Genomic DNA, 20,769 nt, shown 5'->3' with positions numbered 1-20,769 from the left:
CTTTTAATTTAGTTATATGTAAACTACGATTAGATTACGCACACACAAACACAATGCACACACACAAAGCTGAATTATGTATTACTTCCATTCCATTCTTTTTTCCTAATGTACACTCTGACTTCTGATGTGCATTCATTAAACTGACGCCACAGTCAGGAAGAAATTAAACACCTCCCTTCATTCTAGGTGACCCTCCAACACCTTCCAAGGGCCAAATGCTCCCTGATGCATTCACTTCCACCATGGTACCAACTCCCTCTTCACTCCTTTCCACTTTGTTCTCACTGCATATATTAAACCGAAGAACTGTGTTGATTCAAAACTATACTTTCAGCGTTAAAGCTTTTGGAATGAAAATGTTAAGGTCAAAAAATACAAAGGTCTTTACAAAGCTGCCTCTTTGATTTCTGGACAAAGCAGCACTTTTTAAAAGTCTTTTTGTTCTTTGCTTGTCAAGATAAATCAGTCCTGCCACACTCAGGTAAACACTGCCAAAAGGCACTCAACCATCTTATTGCAAACAAAACACTGTTCGCTGTGGTTAAGTGATACATCCTGTTTCTGGATACGTGGCTGTTCATCAACAGGTTAATTTGCATAGCCGGCCGGGCGCGGTGCCTCAAGCCTGTAATCCCAGCACTTTGGGAGGCCGAGGCGGGCGGATCACAAGGTCAGGAGATCGAGACCACTGTGAAACCCCGTCTCTACTAAAAATACAAAAAATTAGCCGGGCGCGGTGGCGGGCGCCTGTAGTCCCAGCTACTCAGGAGGCTGAGGCAGGAGAATGGCGGGAACCCGGGAGGCGGAGCTTGCAGTGAGCCGAGATCGCGCCACTGCACTCCAGCCTGGGCAACAGCGTGAGACTCGTCTCAAAAAAAAAAAAAAAAAAAAAAAAAATGTGCATAGCCATTCAAGCCTTTTAGACAGTATCAATTAAGCCACAACAGTGGATTCTAAAAGATTTCAGAGTTTACATAAAAAATATTGAATTTGACCATCTCAGTACTCTAATTGCAATGAAGAGAAAATAGTGCAAATAGCTACCTACTGTCAAATCCTTACTTTGGATCTTATCCTGCATACACAATAAACTGGAAAGAAGGAAAATATTTCCAGAGACTATAATACAGTTTCAGAAAAAAATAATTTACAGAACTCTTCTAGATGCTTATAGGATTTCTCAATTGACTTCAAATTTAAAATTAAATCAAGAACATATATAATGAGAAAATACATACGTCTAATTTTCATTCAAGAAACGTTTCTTTGTTTAAAGGGAAAAAGAATGTAAAATTATTCAATCCACTCTGCTGGATGAATTATACCCACAAAAATTAGTTTTTCTTAACAATGCTTTGTTTCTCCAAAAATAGACAGGAGCACTATCAGTGTCAGAAGTTTAAATTAAGCGAGTAAACTACTATTTATTTTTTTACATATTTTCTTGGCCTATAACAAGCTAAGGTGTTATAAATATTAAGTATTTTAATCTAAATTTTTTCCTCTGGTCAGGGGTTCATATTGTAAGGCATAGATACCTCACTGTGCCAACAACTTTGTCCTTGTATCCAGGCAAGCTACAGGGATCACGGTCTTCATTTCCACCCTCTCGCCAATTTCATCTCTCTCACCTCCTCTATTATGGTTAAAATTAATCAACCAAGCAATGGGAAAAAATAGAAGGCATATTTATTTCTACTGTCTTTATATAGTCCTCATTTGTTTTGCCATGTGCAGTCCCTAGGCCCAGATCAAAACAGGTGTAATAAAGTGAGTTTCAAAAGTAAAAGTTCTCTTACGTATAGGACATCAGCTTTCTTTTTTTAAGACACAAGGTCTCACTGGGTTGCCCAGGCTGGAGTACAGTGGCGTGATCACAGCTGACTGCAGCATCATCTCCCAGGCTTAAGCAATCCTCCCACCTCAGCCTCCCAAGTAGCGATAGCAAGGACTACAGGTGTGCGCCACCACGCCCCCAACCCTGTTTTTAGAAATAGGGTCTCACTATGTCGCCCAGGCTTGTCTCCAACTCCTAACCTTAAGCAATCCTCCTGCCTCAGTCTCCCAAACTGCTGGTATTTCAGGCCTGAGACACAGTGCCCAGTCTATCCAGCACTTTTGGTGCGTTTAATGTACATAACTTGATGTGTTTGGAGATAAGCATACACCTGTGAAACCATCAAACCACCATCACTATCAAGGCCATAACATCTGAAAGTTTCCTCCCACCCCCTGTATCATTTTGTCTTTTTGTTTTGTTTTCCCTTTTATGGAAAGACTACTTAATGTAAGATCTACCCTCTTAGGAAAATTTTAAGTACACAGTATTGTTAATCATATATATTGTACAGCTCTCCAGATCTTAATTATTTTGTACAACTAAAACTTGGTACAGGACATCAGCTTTTTTTTTTTTTCTTTTTCTAGTTTCTATACCCTTTGTTGTGAGCTGTGGCATTCTGTCCAAGCAATCACTTGCTGCCCACTTCTTCACCCGACTGGTAGGCATATGATTCAGGCTAGCCAAAGCACAATATCCATCACATCACAGTGATTGGTCTATGCTGGGCGAGTGACCCAGGACTGATAGGGCCTTTATGTAGAGCAACCACAGGTCCAGGTATACTTGTGGCAATTCCAGTTCATGGCTGTTGTCTTAGCATAACTGTACTTCTCAAGAGTATCTGGGTTTAGATTACACGGTCTCCCGATCTCTAAGGCAGTTTCTCAACCTCAGCACTACGAACATTTTGGGCTGGATCATTCTCTGCTGTAGGGGACATGTCCTGTGCACTGCAGAGCGTCTGGCAGCATCACTGGCCTCTGCCCGCTAGAAACCAGAGCATCTCCCTCAAGTAACCACCAAAATTTTCTCTGGACAAAGTCACCCATTTGAGAACCACTGGTCTAGGGGAAAGGAGTCACTATTCTCTGGAATTCCACTGCAGTAAGAAAGGTGTAAGCTTTAAGCCACAGTCACCATGGGAAAGTGCTAACCTGAGACAGTGGCCGACTGAGGGAAACTACAGATGCAGAGAACTGACAGCACTGTCTGAACCCTCGAATGCAGGAGTATCTAAAAGCAAGGCCCAGTCTTTAGTCTTCACCCTGAAGCCAAAACTCCTTTTTTAAAAAAAAAAAAAATTCAAGGTTTTAGTCTAATTTCTCTCACTGGAAGCTGAAAGAAATGAATGAGGATCCATAGTATTTTTATAACAATAATCTGAAGAAGGGGGAAGAAAACGTTCAGATTTTTAAACCCTATCCTTTCCACAAAAAAACAGGACACCAACTCTAGCTCTAGAAACACGTGCAAAGAACTTCTCCACTCATGTCCTCCCTCTGAAGCATCTGAAGGTCTCCGCACTCCACATCCCTGAAGAGATGCTGTGTGGCCACCTCCATGGCGGTCAGGGTGTCCAGCCCTGAAGAGAAGACAAGGGCTATCTGCATACCACCCACTGATGGGGATCTTTTGTAAGCATTTATTTCTTCTAGGCATTGTTTCTTAAACTAAGTTGAACCTAAATAGTTAGCTAGAAAAGAGCAAGAGAAGATATTTTTAGATCATAGATAATTATTCCATTTTTAACTCTTACAAGCTCTCCTCTTCCTCTTCTCTTGGACAAGAGGCAGACACTTGAAGTCCTACAATCTTCCCAGGTGCTGCCAGAGGCATTTTCTTCCCTGTAGACTGATCCAAAGAGAATCAGCAAGACTCCAGTGAGATAAAAGAGAAAACCGGTTTTAATACTTAAAAAAAAAAAAAACAGATTAAGGACCATTTGGGTCTTTTAAGTGCAACAGAACAAAGTGTGAAATAAACCCTGAAACAGGGGCATTTCTTGGTGTCATGAGGGTTGTTTACCCAAACATTTAACTCCTTTTTCTCCCCTTCACACCATTACTTCTTCTCAGCTTAATATCTCTATGCCATCCCACTCAGTTCACACTATGAAGAAAACCACTCTTACAAGTCATGTGTTATTAATATCAACCAGAAAAAGAATGTGATGGTGGAGAGATTAAAATCTAATTACTGAATCTTGTCATCTACCTCAGGGAAAATAAATCCATCAGTTGTCAGTTTCCTCGATGTCCTGCCATAAATCTACAAATTTGAGTGTGTAGACATCATTTCCATCTCCTCTGTCATGAAACAGGTGAAAGGTACGCCCTCCCACCCCTTCTTCACCTAGAATATGAATCGCACCTTCTATATTAAGCAGCACGCTGCCGGGCACGGTGGCTCACACCCACAATCCCAGCACTTTGGGAAGCTGAGATCGGCGGATCACCTGAGGTCAGGAGTTCAAGACCAGCCTGGCCAACATGGTGAAACCCTGTCTCTACTAAAAATACAAAAATTAACCGGGCATGGTGGCAGGCGAGCTACTCAGGAGGCTGAGGCAGGAGAATCACTTGAACCCGGGAGGTTGAGGTTGCAGTGAGCCAAGATTGCGCCACTACATTCTAGCATAGGCAAAGAGCAAAACTCCATCTCAAAAAAAAAAAAAGGCAGGCCTGGCACAGAGGCTCACACCTGTAATTCCAACACTTTGGGAGGCCGAGGCGGGCAGATTACAAGGTTGAGAGATCGAGACCATCCTGGCAAACATGGTGAAACTCCATCTCTACTAAATATACAAAAATTAGCTGGGCATGGGGGCGCATGCCTGTAGTCCCAGCTACTCAGGAGGCTGAAGCAGGAGAATCACTTGAACCCAAAAGGCAGAGGAGGCAGTGAGCCAAGATCATGCCACTGCACTCCAGCCTGGCAACAGAGCGAGACTCAGTGTCAAAAATAAATAAATAATAAGCACTTTGTGGCTGGGCAAGGTGGCTCACGCCTGTAATCCCAGCACTTTGGGAGGCTGAAGCGGGTGGATCACAAGGTCAGGAGTTCGAGACAAGCCTGGCCAACATGGTGAAACCCCATCTCTACTAAAAAGATACAAAAAATTAGCCGGGCGGGGTGGTACATGCCTGTAATCCCAGCTACTCAGGAGGCTGAGGCAGGACAAAAGCTTGAATCTGAGAGGTGGAGGTTGCAGTGAGCCGAGATCACACCACTGCACTCCAGCCCAGGCAACAAGAGTGAAACTCCATCTCAAAAAAAAAAAAAAAAAAGTTTGTGCTCTGAGATGGACCCCTGAATCTTCAATCTCCTCCTCTCCCACTGAGAGGTATGTTCAGCCATACCACCTTGAACATATTCAACCCTGTCTGATCTCAGAAGCTAAGCAGGGTCAAGCCTACTTGAAGACAGGGTTGAATGTGTTGAAGTATTTGGATGGCAGACCAAATAATCCAGGAGAGCTATCTGTACCCAGGCTCACTGACTTTCCTCACACTCCCTTCTCAGTCCTCTGCAAACAGGCTCCCAGTTGTGCTTGGCCACCTAAACTATTCTCCCACTATTACCCATGACAGCGTGTGGCCAATGCAACATCACCTGGACTTGAGCTACTTGACCTCTCTGTGGCATGGCCTTGTCCACTCCTCCTGCTTTCTTAACGCTCTTTCTCCTTGGCTTCACAGACCCTCTCCTAGTTTTCCACCTCTCTGTCAATGGCTACTGTTTCTCAGATCTCAAGTTCTTCTTTCACCTACCCCGTAAAAGACGGAGTTCCTCCGGATTTGCCCTGACCCGCCCTGCCTTCTCCCTCTACATTCTCTCTCGGCAGCCTCGGTATTCAGCTGCATCATTTCCCATCCATATGCTGTGTCTCCAGAATCTTTACCTCCAGCTGTATTCCCCATTCCTGAAACACACAGCCATAGAAGAAACACACTACTGAACATGTCTCCTGGCTACTAGGAAATACCTTGGCCTCCACATGCAAAACCGAAAACTCATCCTCTCTCCCACAAAAGCTGCTGCTGTGGCTGGACCTCAGTGAAATGCACTCACCAGCTCACACCAGAACCTGAGGTGTCAGGGCAGCCCCCACACCCAATCACCGCCCCCCTACAGCCTACAGCTGCTAAGTCTTGACTCCTCTTCTGCCACCAAAGTCTCTGGCCTAGATGACCGACCCCCAACCTCCAGTCCTGCTTTCCTCCGATTCATTTGCACAACCGCAGCCGGAGAAAACTTTCTACAATTCAAATCACAACACTCCCCTGCTCAAAACTTTTCAATCACTTCCCACTGTCCTTACAGTGAAGCCCTCAACCTGCCTTCCAAGGCCCTTCCCAACCCTGCCCCCACCTCTCAACAGCACCATTCTTACCCTTAATGCAGATTCCCTGGCCCACCTGAGCACCACTTTTCCATCCACAGGATGTGCTCTCTCTGACCTCTCAGATGCATTTTCCCTGCACTTGGAGAATACTTCTTCCCCACTCTCAGCAGGGAAAGCTCCGATCCCTCCTTTTGGTCTCAGCCTAGAAGTTTTACTTTCTTGAAGTCTTCTTGGAACCCCCAAACTGGACAGTCCTGTTAACTATAGTCATCGCATCCTAGACTGATTCAACAACATGAATATAATTGCTTTTTAAATACATTTGCTGTCTCCTGCACTAGAAATCTTCGGCACAAATATACATGTTTCTTCTTAATGTTAAACCTCTAGCAACTAGCCCACCACAGCTGGAGTTCAGTGATAAGGTGACACCACTCCACCACTGTCATAAATAAGGTTGTTCTAGTGATGACTGAATAGATTTTTAATTTTTTTTCTACGTCTACCAAACAGAGAATCCACTATGGTTCAGGCAATTTTCTAAGTACTTTAAAAATAATTTAAGCCTCGCAACATTTAAACATGTAACTATCATCCACTTTTTTTGTTGTTGTTGTTGAGGAGTCTCACTCTTGTTGCCCAGGCTGGAGTGCAATGGCGCAATCTTGGCTCACTGCAACCTCTGCCTCCCGGGTTCAAGCGATTCTCCTGCCTCAGCCTCCAGAGTAGCTGGGATTACAGGCATGCACCACCACGCCCGGCTAATTTTATATTTTTAGTAGAGATGGGGTTTCTCCATGTTTGTCAGGCTGGTCTCAAACTCTGGACCTCAGGTGATCCGCCCACCTCGGCCTCCCAAAGTGCTAGAATTACAGGTGTGCGCCACTGCGCCCAGTTGACTATTATCCACATTTTACAGAAGAGGAAATCAAGGCACAGAGAAGTCAAACAACTTGCCCAAGGGTCACACAGTAAGTAAACCTGGTTTCAAAGACCTATCTATTTTAGTATGTTTGCTGTGTTGCCTTTGACTTGCATTTCACAAAATAAAAACAAAACTATCGGCTGGGTGCAGTGGCTTACACCTGTAATACCAGCACTTTGAGAGGCTGAGGCAGGTGGATCACGAGGTCAGGCATTCGAGACCATCCTGGTCAACATCTCCACTAAAAATACAAAAAAAATAGCCAGGCGTGGTGGCATGCGCCTGTAATCTCAGCTACTCAGGAGGTTGAGGCAGGAGAATCACTTGAACCCAGCAGGCAGAGGATGCAGTGAGCCGAGATCATGCCAGTGCACTCCAGCCTGGGTGACAGAGTAAGACTGTCGCCAAAAATAAAAATTTAAAAAAAAAAAAAAACTATCTGTCAGCATGGCAGAGAATCTGCCCAATTTTCAAATAAATGGAAAGTCATGTCAAGAACACTGTATTCCCTTGTACTTCTGGCTTTGTCCCCAAAACTTTAAAGCAAAGGCTTTCAGTAATACATCAGATTTCAACACACTATTATGGATGGCTTCTCCTATGTATAAATAAATGACAGGCCTATAATCAGCTCTGTGCTTCAAAATATGTTAGACTGGAAGAAAAAAACATGTGCTGGGCACGGTGGCTCATGCCTGTAATCCCAGGACTTTGGGAGGCCGAGACAGGCAGATCACCTGAGGTCAGGAGTTCAAGGCTAACATGGTAAAATCCCGTTTCTACTAAAAATACAAAAAAAAAAATAGCCAGGCGTGGTGGCGGGTGCCTATAATCCCAGCTACTCAGGATGCTGAGGCAGGAGAATCGCTTAAACCTGGGAGGCAGAGGTTGCAGTGGGCCGAGACTGTGCCATTGCACTCAAGCCTGAGCTACAAGAGCGAGACTCCATCTCAAAAAAAAAAAAAAAAAGTGTTCACAGACTATTTCTACCTAACTATGGGTAAAGCCACAACTGTGCCCAAGTTCAACCAAAGGAAGATAGTTATTTTAATAATTATAATAAAAATAATAGGCACCTACCATAGCCAGGCAGAGTCCTAAGATTTTTTAACATGTAATGTGAGGATTAAATACCACCACCCAGTGAGACAGAATTCTTACTAGGCCCATTTTACTAATAAAGAAAAATGTAGGCACTGAAGGCTTAAGTAACTTGCCCAAAGTCACACAGCTAATAAACTGTGAGGCCAACTTTACAGTCAGAGAAGAAAGCATTCATTTTTTTTTTTTTTTTTAAGAGACCATTCCACATCCTGTCTTTTAACCTGAGGTGACACTGACGTGGCCAAATTGAGTTCCTCCAGCCACACACCTCACCATGACTTGCCACCGAGAGTGAGGGTAGAAGGTGCCTGTGGGTGAACAAGTCAACAAGCCCTGAGAAATCACACTCACCACTGAAATATTAAGTGGCAGTGGATTGACATCTTCCTGAGAAACACAGGGAGGAAATTCTAGTTGGACCAGGGAGTCAGGCCTCGCAATGGCAGCAACTTGGGGTGTGATTCCAGTCGTCTCAGAGTTTACAAAGATGCCTGCCTTTAGAATGTAAAAGCGCCTGGTGGGTGTGGGGGTGTGGGGGGGGGGTGTGTGTGTAAAGAGAATGATATGAAGATGCCTACCTTTAGAATGTAAAACGTCTGGTGTGTGTGTGTGTGTGTGTGTGTGTGTGTGTGTGTATAAAGAGAATATCAAGTCCTTCACAATACAAAAGCATCCCCCTGGAAATTATGTTCCTGTGTTAGGATAAGTAAGGGAAGCAGGCCTGCCAATGTTTGCTTTAGGGCTTACCACAAGATACCATCCAGTCCCTGCCTGAAAATCATGTTCATCCACCCCAACTAGCTTGATAGTTACCAGAATTCTCCATGTGCATTGTGTTTACACAAACATCATTTTTCTCTTTCTAGTCAGAAGTCTAATTTCAATGAAGCAAAGTGGCTTTTAAAGATTTTTTGTTTCTGACTCAAACCAGTTCTCGTACAGTCCTGAGACATGAACTGCCTTACTCTGATTATCCATGCTGGGCTGGTAACAAAATACCAAAAAGAAAATGGGTTAAATGTCTTTAAAATTTATGAGTTTATTAATTACTGACTGTTTTGAAAGCTAGTATCCTAAATTTACAAAGCTAATTTCATTAAGGCTTTCATCATGAATATTCTCTAAGTATGTTTAGTGTTATCATCCAAAAAATGCATCATCATAGAACATCAATTAACAAAGTCCCTTTAAATGTAGCTTGTAGGAAAAAGAGGTTGAACTAAACGAAATAAAGTGGCATACATCCAATTAGATGAATCTCACAAATATATTCAGGTGGGCAAAAGTATAGGATGAAACCATTATACAAAGTCTAAACATGTGCAAACACATTATATATTGTTTACGGATGTGCACAACTGTATCAAAATGCCTAGGAATAATAAACACCAGATCTGAGTTAGGTCCTACCCCTTGGGGAGAAGAATGGGTATACAAGACGCTTTCATTAAGCTGGGGCAGGGGAGGAATAAATGAAGTTTATCGTGAGACTATCTTTTTATATTTCTAAATCTCAAACTTTTTAAAGGAAAGACAAGCCTAATACTAAAAGAGTAAGTTAAAAGTTACTCTACTGAAGAGTAGAACAAGGAATGGGGAGGAAAAGAGGAAGGTGGATATTCAGAGAGAGAGAGAGAGAGAGAGAGAGAGAGAGAGAGTGTGGAAGTCTGTGTCTTGTAATGGATCCTAAATCAACCCAACCTTGGAATGTCTATACTATACTCATAATACAAATTAGCACTTTAAATTATAAGAATGACCCCAGAGGGGCCTTAAAATTTAACAAAATTGAAATCAGTCATCATACTGAGGTAAAAAGAATATCCTAACTAGATCAAACATACACACACTCTAGATAACCACGATTGATCATCACTCCCCTAGCAGAAGACCACGGTCACACCCCTTCACAGAGACAGCTCATGACTGTGGTTACGGGTTTCGGAGTCAGACAAACCTAGGTTCACATTCCAGCTCCACCAATGACAAATTGTGATTTAGACACGCTACTAATCTCTCTGACTTTACTGAGTAAATTCTTAATTTAACACAGCGCTTATGCTGAATTTAGCACAAAGCAAAACAACAGTAAATGCTTAAAAGCTACTATTAAATTTATTTAAATTATATGCATTTCCTACCATGTAAAACATTCTTTATCAGGTAATTTGTAATTGCCTATTTGTCTTTGAAATGTAATTCCATTAAAAATAACCTAGTGGGCCGGGCGCGGTGGCTCAAGCCTGTAATCCCAGCACTTTGGGAGGCCGAGACGGGCGGATCACGAGGTCAGGAGATCGAGACCATCCTGGCTAACACAGTGAAACCCCATCTCTACTAAAAAATACAAAAAACTAGCCGGGCGAGGTGGCGGGCGCCTGTAGTCCCAGCTACTCAGGAGGCTGAGGCAGGAGAATGGCGTAAACCCGGGAGGCGGAGCTTGCAGTGAGCTGAGATCCGGCCACTGCACTCCAGCCTGGGCGACAGAGCAAGACTCCGTCTCAAAAAATAAATAAATAAATAAAAAATAAAAAAATAATAATAACAACCTAGTGGCCAGGCACGGCGGCTCACGCCTGGGAGGCCGAGGTGGGCGGATCACCTGAGGTCAGGAGTTCAGGACCAGCCTGGCCAACGTGGTGAAACTCCGTCTCTACAAAAAATACAAAACTTAGCCGGGCATGGTGGCACACCTGTAATCCCAACTACTTGGGAGGCTGAGGCAGGAGACTTGCTTGAACTTGCGAGGTGGAGGTTGCGTGAGCCAAGACTGCGCCACTGCACTGCACCCGGGGCAACAGAGCAAGACTGTCTCAAAAAAAAAGTAACCCAGTAAGGCCAGGTGCAGTGGCTCACACCTGTAATCCCAGGACTTTTGGAGGCCAAGGCAACCAAATCACCTGAGGTCAGGAGTTCAAGACCAGCCTAGCCAACAGGGTCAAACCCCATCTCTACTAAAAATACAAAAATTATCTGGTATGGTGGCAGGCGCCTATAATCCCAGCTACTCGAGAGGCTGAGGCAGGAGAATCACTTGAATGTGGGAGGTGGAGGTCGCAGTGAGCCAAGATCGCGCCACTGCACTCCAGCCTGGGCAACAAAAGCAAAACTCCGTCTAAAGAAAAAAAAAAAAAAAACCTAAAATATAAGGTGATAAACAGCTATTGAAGTCACAGAATTCAAAACAGCTTCCTTGGGAATTTGTCCAGGGGACTTTGAGGATTCTGCTATAGAGAACAGGATTACCTAACAGCTCTAAGGAAAATCCCTCTTAGGGATGTCTCTGGCTGTCTTCTTTTTTTCATTGTGAATTTACCATAGCAAATAGAAGCTGTTAGGATTTCAGCATGTCAGACGCTGGAAACCCTAATTTTGAGTTCACGTCCTCAAAAAGTATCTCTGTAATTTGAAGTATGTGAAGGCTGCAGTCATTTACATTGTCATGTCAATACCTTGAGCTGAACTCTGTCATCAACTCTTCCTTATCAGCCACTTGGAGGAAAGGCCTGCTGCTGACTGCCTGAACCTCCACTGTAGATTGCTTACTAGATTTGCAGTGACCTTAGCAACACATTCTACTTCATCCTCAAATCTTTGTGAATAAAAAATAAATTCTAGAAAATATTTTCCCAAGACACCACTAAGCTCTGATTTGCCAGTGTATTTCTTTTTTTTTTCTTTTTGGAGACAGAGTCTTGTCTGTTGCCCAGGCTGGAGTGCAGTGGCGTGATCTCAGCTCACTGCAACCTTCGCCTCCTGGATTCAAGCACTGTCCTGCCTTGTCCCCGCCCCCCCGAGAAGCTGGGAGTACATGCCCCTGCCACCATACCTGGCTATTTTTTTTTTTTTGTATTTTTAGTAGAGATGGGGTTTCACCATGTTCTCCAGACTAGTCTTGAACTCCTGACCTCAAGTGATTCACCCGCCTCGACCTCTCAAAGTGCCGGGATTATAGACTTAAGCCACCAAGCCTGGCCACCAATGTGTTTTCAAGATTTTCCAGCATCCTGAACTACAATCAAAATTTGGAAGGCTTTCCAGGGTTTGACAATTTTGTCTCTCGGTCACTGGTAATGGTGCTTTGGAGAAATATACTGTTAGGGGTAATAAACACTAAAAGGTTAGATACCTGGTCTAGGGTGCAGAACAGCTATTTTGAGGCAAGAACAGGGCCTTGATATTAAAACATATGCCTGTAATTTAGATATGTTCATATCATCTAAATGAACATCATAATTGTTCATCTGTGAGCACTAAATGCTTTACGTGTATTAACAAATCCTACTTTTAACCCAATACAGTAGGTCGTATTATAATTTCTATTTTATTGACGAGAACAGAGATAGAGAAAAGCTAAGCAGCTTGAGCAAGGATCCCCTGTTAGCAGGTGGTTGAGCTTGGGTATGAATCCAGCCAGACTAGTACCTCAGCTTATGCTCTTAATCTTCTATATTATATTCCATCAGCTATTTTAAAGATTAAACACAAAAATACCCTCCTCTATGTATTCTTTATCCAAAAGTCTACAATGTACCCCAGTCCCCTCAAAAAAAAATGCAAAAAGGAGCTGGTCAAAGGAACCCCAGCAGACGGGAGGACAGAGGAAGGCAATGTGACAAAAAGACACTGAGAACATGAGATTGCTGACTGGCTAGTAAAAATCTGTTCTAAATAAACATGGCTCAGCTGGTGGCCCGGTGGCAGGCTCTAAATAGGAACAACTCTAAATGGAGTAAAGACCACCTGCAGTGAGTAAAGCATTTCAAGCTTTTCAAGCCTGTCCGGGTCCCTACCCTGGCTCAAGTCTGATTGTAATTATTTTCACAGCCAGTCTACACTCACACTGGAGACCAGCCACTGTAATAAAACCCCAAGTGACAGTTTGACTTATCCCAGGGGATGTCCCAAATTGTAGGGGCTCTATGGTAACTTCTTTAAGGCAAAGAATGTGCTGGCCGGGTGTGGTGGCTCAAAAGCCTGTAATCCCAGCACTTTGGGAGGCCGAGATGGGTGGATCACGAGGTCAGGAGATCCAGACCATCCTGGCTAACACAGTGAAACCCCATCTCTACTAAAAATACAAAAAATTAGCCGGGCGTGGTGGGGGGCGCCTGTCGTCCCAGCTACTGGGGAGGCTGAGCCAGGAAAATGGTGTGAACCCAGGAGGTGGAGCTTGCAGTGAGCCGAGATCACGCCACTGCATTCCAGCCTGGGCGACAGAGCAAGACTCTCTCTCAAAAAAAAAAAAAAAAGAATGTGCATAAGTATTCCTTTCCATTTGTGAAAAAAATATATTGCAATTTATTAACTTTTTAAAATAGCATTTTATTTTCTGTATCTCTCTAAATTCCACTTGATGGGAGCATAATCACAAAATTTACAATTATACCACTTTATCAAAATTAGGCCATTAAGGCCGGGCGCAGTGGCTGACACCTGTAATCCCAGCACTTTGGGAGGCTGAGGTAGATGGATCACATGAGGCCAGGAGTTCAAGACCAACCATGGTGAAACCCTGTCTCTACAAAAAAAAAAAAAGTACAAAAATTAACTGAGTGTGGTGGTGCGTGCCTGTAATCCCAGCTACTTGGGAGGCTGAGGCACAAGAATCACTTGAACCCAGGAGATGGAGGTTGCACTGAGCCAAGATTGCGCCACTGCATTCCGGCCTGGGCGACAGGGCGAGACTCCATCTCAAATAAAATTTTAAAAATAAAAAATAAAAAAATAAACCCTAGGGCATTAAGTAGCAGAACACCCAACTTAAAACTGTCTTATGTCATTTAACAAGACACTCAAAGCATAGAAACACCCACAGGTCTCCCAACAGCATCAAGAACCCAAATTCAGTTAGCGCACTATGCCGCTCAGGCCCAATATAGTGCATAGCACTTCCAGGCATCATGAGAGAATACAGAAAAGTAGAAAACCATCTTTCTTCAAGTCTCCTATGACAAAAGGAAATCTCTCCCTGAAGTATCCAGAAGACTTCCTGTCATGTCTCATTGGCCAGAACTGGAATACAACCTCATTCTTATTATAATTACCAACCCAGAAAATGGGTTTATCGTAACTGAGTTAGAGTTTAGTTTCTCAACCCTGACTGCTTTAATAGTTCCCCCAGGTGATTTTATTGAGCAGCTAGGCTTGAGAACCACTGAGTTAGATTAATCAGAATTACCCTGAAATGCCTTCCCCTGAGTCATCTGAAAAGGATGCAGACACTTGAATGAAATCTGGATTGTCAGAGGGGAAAAGGAATGTTGGCTGAACCAGCAGTAGTGTCTACACAACCATTTTACATTTGTGTTTCAAAGCACTTTCACACCATTTTATTTATTCCTCAAGGCTTTCTCTATCAGTCAGTCCCATTTTACAAAAAACAAAAGGAAACCAAGGCTCAAGTTTACAAAATAGGAAAATTATTTTTAGTCTTCCAAATCTCAGTAGGTTTAATGTAATGGCAACTTAAGAAATTTCCCGAAAAGAATATTTCTCTGAAACAGTAAACGTAAAGACAGCCTAAAGGAACTTATGTTTTTCCTAAGAGAAACAAAGCAAAAACCATTAAAATGCCGAGGCTAGAAGTATCAAAACCAAGTTTGGAAGACCTAAATTCTCGTCCTGGCTCTGCCACTAACAAGGTCCTTTACATCCTTTTCCATACCTGTTTAGTAACAGCAGACTCACTAATGAGGGCCCCTCGGCGACACACACACACAGAGCTAGACAATTTAAGTTTACGACAGAGCATTTTATATCACTGTATTAGTGCTTAATAACTGTAAGGACTATTTGTTTTAAAAAATATTTCTCTACAGAACAAGGTACATTTTCTCAAGACTGCCTAATGTAAAATTTATGAGAAAAGCATACATGGCTTATTGCTGTTTCTGGCAACTGTGCTATCTACCTGTATGAATCATAAGTAACTGAAACTACATAGACATCACGAAGGCTTACAAAAGTTTAAATTCCATCGAAAGAACACACTGGTTATTCTAAGAAAGGAAAGTACTTTAAAAAGAAAACTAAAAAAGCCATTTGAACAACGAATTCATTGAATTGAGTGAATAATCTCCAACTTTACCACTGAAATCACTGGCTTTTCTCTCTGGAGTTCCTCCCCACCCTCAGTGCTATCTCCAAATTCACTCTACACACAAATATGCAATACTGTCTCTAAACCATCTCTTTGCTCTTATGTCAGCCTTCTTGAAAAGCCTTCAGTAACTCTCCACAAGATAAACTCCACATTCCTAACTTTGCTTTTATGGCCCTCCATAATCTAAAACTGACCTCTCCATTCATCCCAGTCTCCCACTCCCTGAAAAACCACCATTCCAGCAAACTAGTCTCTTCACTCTTCTCCAAACACTGCGAATGTTCTGGTTTCTTCTGGTTTCCAGTATGATAAGGTTTTACTCCTTATCACCAGTGAGTTCCAAAACTTCCAACAAACCTCCTCCACTCTAACATACAAACCCTTGTCCCTGGAAAAGTTAGGATACTTGTCACTAAATTTTTAACCTTGTAACAGGTATGTGTCTACATCCTTTATTTCTTCAAGAATTTAGCACAGTGCAGTAAGGAGTTCAAAAATGTTCCTTAGATTGAAGTAAATTCAACTACAGGACAATAAACTCAAGGGCAAGGGCCTCTACCCTATTATAAATCTGTATCTAATTCCAGTATTTAGCAAATTGTAGGTGCTAAATATTTGCTGATTGCTATCTAATTGAACTCAGCAGTAAGCCTTCAGGTCCCATAAGCCTCAAAACTCTAAATATTTGTGGAAGATTTCAAAGTGTCAAGACATCAAAATTACATACTGAAATCTTCCAAGAATGTAATGCACACAGGACACACCTTGCAGGGCAATTAAAAACAGAAATCACTTAAATACACAATTCTCAAAATGCTCAAAAGGCCATTTTTGTAAAACAAAATGTAAAATATCTGGAAATACAAACAATCTGACCTAATGGGTTTTATTCTTTCTGTAGATCCTCCACCTAATGTCATTCCTTGACTCTCTGATGTTATACAAAAGCTCAACTGGTTAGGTGAACCATTTACCTGGACTGCAATTTCAAATAACCTCATCAAGCCATTTTCAAATACTGCAGAACCTTATTAGTTTCCCGAAAAAGTACGCAGGGGAAGCTGAACGCAAAAAGAATTATGAGACCTGCTCAATTTTCCTATGGCCAAGCCCTAACCGGTGAAGAACAATTAAACTCAGGTCCCCTGACTTTAGTCCAAGGCTCTTCGTCTTTAGTAGGAACTAGAAGTAAACTTTATGGAGCAAGCGGGAAAAGGCATGTGAGCTACAGCTGTGTTCCTGTCACCTTCTGGGAAAGAATTTAAACAAATTCTTAATGAACACAATGAGAAAAAAAAAGAATTTCCAATCACTCTCAAAGCATGATTACGAGTTATGTTTCTTATGCTAAAGGATGATAATCAAAAGGAGTAAGATACCAATTCACAAATTCAAGAAAGTCTACAGTCTGGAGGAAGGCTGACATCTGGCCCCCCAGATGCACTGGATGCTGTTGGAACCTAAAGCATGTTTCCTGATGGCAGGAAAGCTAATATGCTGTCACCGAAATAGCTTTCTACCAGTGGCCAAACTGGCTTTGCCCTCTGCCTCTCCCCCACATCTCTCTAGCTCAAGAGGGAACTACTACAACCAAATGAGAGAGAAGGTACATTCCCTGGCCACTGACTCTGATTAACACCAAGTTACAGAAAAAGTCCTCAGTCCTCATTCTCGTGTTCACTCTGCACCCCCGCCCCCAACTCCTCCTTTCTATGCTCACTCCTCCATATGTATAGCCCCCCCTACTTCCCACCCAACTCACATACCAGATGTCAAGGGCCTGGAGAGCCCTCAACCAAATAAGCCCACTTGTCACATGTCCCAGAGTCCCATTTCTGATTCAAACAGCAGAGACTTAAAAACAAAACAAACAAAAAAACCCTAAGTGAGTCCCAATCCTGATTTTGCAACACCAAAGAGGTCAGAGAACCAAAAGGAACCTTGGAGATCATCCAGAGAAGTTGAGTGACTTGCTTCCAAAATTACAGGGATGGCTCACTAAATTCTTCCCACAGAAGTGTACTTCAACTTATTCATTAAATGCATGTTTACTGTAAAAGGTACCATGCTGGGTGCCCGAGACAGTATGTTCAATATGTTTTAATAGCCCTTAATGAAAATTGGGGCGGGGCGCGGTCGGGAGAACAGTGAGATGGGGGATTTTCCCCAGAGGTGGTATCTACAAACAAATGTACAATGGACGAACACTTAAGGCTGAGAATTACTGAACTGAGAATCTAGGTGAGTGATGAAGGCCCTAAGAACCCAGCCCCTCAAGGCTGGATACCGCCCAAGTCCCTACTGTATGGGCAGGTCTTTTAAAGAGGAAAAGGGGGCATTCACCGCCATCCTCCAAAGGCGTTATGGATCCAAGGGATGGTCAGGCTGCCCAGCTCCTCACTGGAGGTAATTCCGCCCCATCTTCCAGCAGCATCACTCAGTATTTCTGCATGAATTTTGGCCCACTCTCTCCTAGAAAGACTCTCAACTACACTAAAATACAGTTAGCTCTCCTATATCTCAAGTCTTCTTCCGAGTTTAAGAGACAGAGAAGTTCAGGGGAGGAAGGCACCAAGCCTAACCCGGGTGGAATTCCCTATTTGCAAGCAGTGCCCGCTTGGGCTAGAGGGCAGACTATCCGCTCGCCCTTCCAAACCCCAATCTTTGAACCTCCTCAGCACGGGAGGGGAGGAATGTGCGGAAGCAGCATAAAGCCAGGTGGACTTTCTGGTTTGGCACGTGAGGGACCTGGAACAGAACTGTCGGGGAACATCAGACAATGAGAGGGAAAAGGTGAAGCTTAAGGGGACTCCGGAAAACTCAACACCCCCGCAGGGTTTCAAAGAATCCCCAGGAAAGTTCTTTTGAGAAGTCACAAAACAAAACTAGGCAAACAGATGCCAAGGTTTTGAAAGAGATTGTAACTTTAGGCAGCAATGAAACCTGACTCCGGGCCAGGAGAGCCTAGGTTCGGTTCAGCGGAGCGCGCAGTCAGCAAGGGGTGTTCGGCGGCAGCCAGGCGGGGCCCACGGGCAGCAGCTAGTTCCCGCCGACGCAGAGCTGCAGGGGCGGGAATGGGGTCTCGCCGCGCTGCCTCGAGAAGGAATGACCCCAGGGACCACCCCCCCGGGGTTCCGAGCGAGGTGGGCTGGTCCGAAATGAATTCCCCGTTCCTCTGGCTGCTGGCCCCGGACACGAGATCCTCCCCCTCCTGCCGAGAGAGGCTCCTCCCCGCCTCGCCACGCCGCAGCCCCGTCCGCGCCCGCGTCCCCGCTTACTTTTGGTCGCAGCGATGAGGTTCTTCCCGTCCTTGATAAGCTCTTTGATGAACTTGTTGGTCCTCTCGAGTTCCGCTTCGTGAGCGCGGATCCTCTCCCGGAACCACGGGCTGTCGAGGTAGCAGTCGCTGAACTCCAGGGGCTGCAGCCCCATGACGGCAGCGGTCGCGGCGCGGTGCGCACGGCCGCGCGCTCCTGCCCGAGCCGGGCTCCGAGGCCGCTGCCAGGTGCGGCGCCGCGCGTTCAGGCAGCCCCGGGGAACTAGCAGGCCCGGGCGCACGGCGAGCGCGGCACGGACATATCCCGCAGAGCCAAGCCCTGCGACACGGAGGAGCGGCCACCGAGACCGGCGCAAGCTGTGGCGCCCCAATCCCGGCAGCCCCCGCCGAGCCCTGAGCGCCCGCGGCCCCGCCCCTCCCGGCCCCCGCGCGGCAGACACTCCCCGAGGCGCCGCCCGGCCGGGCCCGCGCTCCCGCTCGCCCCCTTCTCTTTCCTCCGCCTTTCTTCCTCTCTTCTCTTTCCTGGACGCCTCTTCCTTCTCTTCCACACGCGCAGCCGCTCCTCCTCTTCCTTCCGAGGCGTCCCCGGGCTAGAATTTCGCCCCGCGGCTCCCTTCCACCCCTGGCGCGCGCCCCTCCCCTTTGCTTGGGCTCCCGGGGCCGGGGTGACTCACAGTCGGCTCCCCGCTGCACGGAACCCGACCGGGACCGAGAAGGAGCGTCTTAATTGCAGTCGTTAGTCCCCGCAGGCGGGCGACATAACTCTGAAGCGGCTGCCTTGCAGGAGGAGATGATTAACTCATTTATCTCATGTATCCTGGGAAGCCCCCCAACCCCCGAGCTAGGAACGAACTCGCACGTGGGGCTCTTTTCCTTGTCCCGGTTCCTTTCCCAGTTTAAAGTGAGATGCGTGGTAAATCTCCGCTTGAGATCGAAGCCTTACAATGGCAAGAGCGTTTTCTTGGTGGCCCAGCAGCTCCTATTATACTTATCTGCGTATCCGCACTAAATGAGTTAGGTGAAGGGAGAGGGCTGGCTAAACCACAAAAAAGTTGTTTCTGTTGTGTTCAGCACATTAAATTTGCTTGGGTAGATAGAGACGATCTTTATTATTCTAAAAATAACCACCGGAAAACATGCCAGGTAACGTGGTTTTCACCGCGTGGGGGTGACTATCAATGAGAATTTATGTCAGTGCCCTCAAAAAGCCTGTTTTGTGTGTTCTGAAACAACTCCAGTGTGTCCCCAAAAAAAGTTAAGGCATTTGAAAGTATTGAAATGTATACCTTAGGCCGGACGCGGTGGCTTACGCCTGTAATCCCAACACTTTGGGAGACGGAGACGGGTGGATTACCTGAGGTCAGGAGTTGGAGACTAGCCTAACAGGGTGAAACCCCGTCTCTACTAAAAATACAAAAATTACCGGGGTGCGGTGGCGCGTGCCTGTAGTCCCAACTGAGGCAGGAGAATCGCTTGAACCCAGGAGGCGCAGGTTGCCGTGAGCCGTGATCGTGCCACTGCACTCCAGCCTGGGCGACAGAGCGAGACAATATCTCAAAAAAAGAGTATTTCTTAAAAAAAAAAAAAAAAAAAAAAAAAGTTCATTAGAGTAACTTTTCATAATCGCAATTTATTAAGCAATTATAATGTGCCGGGCACCCACTAGAAACTCCATACATCTACAAACTCGCAATATAGACTTATATAATGTGATGGTAATGTTAACGAGAAACTTCAAAGTAATTTACTCCTCAAGATGTTCAGACTCTTAGCTGGGTAATTAATCTGTTTGGACAGCATGTTGTAGGAGGGTAACCCTCCGGAACAAGTTAAATAAGCCTCCTACTCAATAAGCGCTTTTGTTACAAAACAGCACCAGGAGTGCCTAACCCGCAGATAAACATTATTACTCTAATGTCCATCCTCCAGAGAGTTCAAAGTGTCTTACAAATAACTTTTAGGCGGTGAAAGCTTCAGTTCCTGCTAAAACCAGCAGGAGACTGGAGTCTACAGAAGAGAATAAAAGAGGCAAATAAGGGGAAGAAAGACAAGAGAAGGGGTGTAAACAAAAGTGAGAGCCTTGCGAAACAGCCAAACACTGACCACACTCAATCCTCAGAACAGAAACCCAAACCTTTTCTCATAGAGGGACTTGCTGACACTTCTT

The 20,769-nt window shown here is 44.6% G+C and overlaps 1 protein-coding gene across 3 annotated transcripts in view; it reads right to left on the bottom strand.

Annotated features, from left to right (window-relative positions):
* ARHGAP10 (Rho GTPase activating protein 10) overlaps positions 1-18,971 on the bottom strand; it is a 333,388-nt gene extending 314,417 nt beyond the window's left edge. For all 3 annotated transcript variants that reach the window (XM_015139311.3, XM_078002317.1, XM_078002316.1), the window contains exon 1: positions 18,604-18,971. In XM_015139311.3, the coding sequence (XP_014994797.2) occupies positions 18,604-18,757 (154 nt within the window). In that variant the 5' untranslated portion in view covers positions 18,758-18,971. The remainder of the gene's footprint in view (positions 1-18,603) is intronic.
* Between the last annotated feature and the right edge of the window lie 1,798 nt (positions 18,972-20,769).

This window comes from Macaca mulatta, chromosome 5 (genome assembly GCF_049350105.2).
Source record: "Macaca mulatta isolate MMU2019108-1 chromosome 5, T2T-MMU8v2.0, whole genome shotgun sequence".
In the NCBI taxonomy this organism is placed as follows: Eukaryota; Metazoa; Chordata; class Mammalia; order Primates; family Cercopithecidae; genus Macaca; species Macaca mulatta.
Note: the sequence above shows the minus strand (reverse complement) of the source record. Positions and strands in the feature narration are given on the sequence as shown.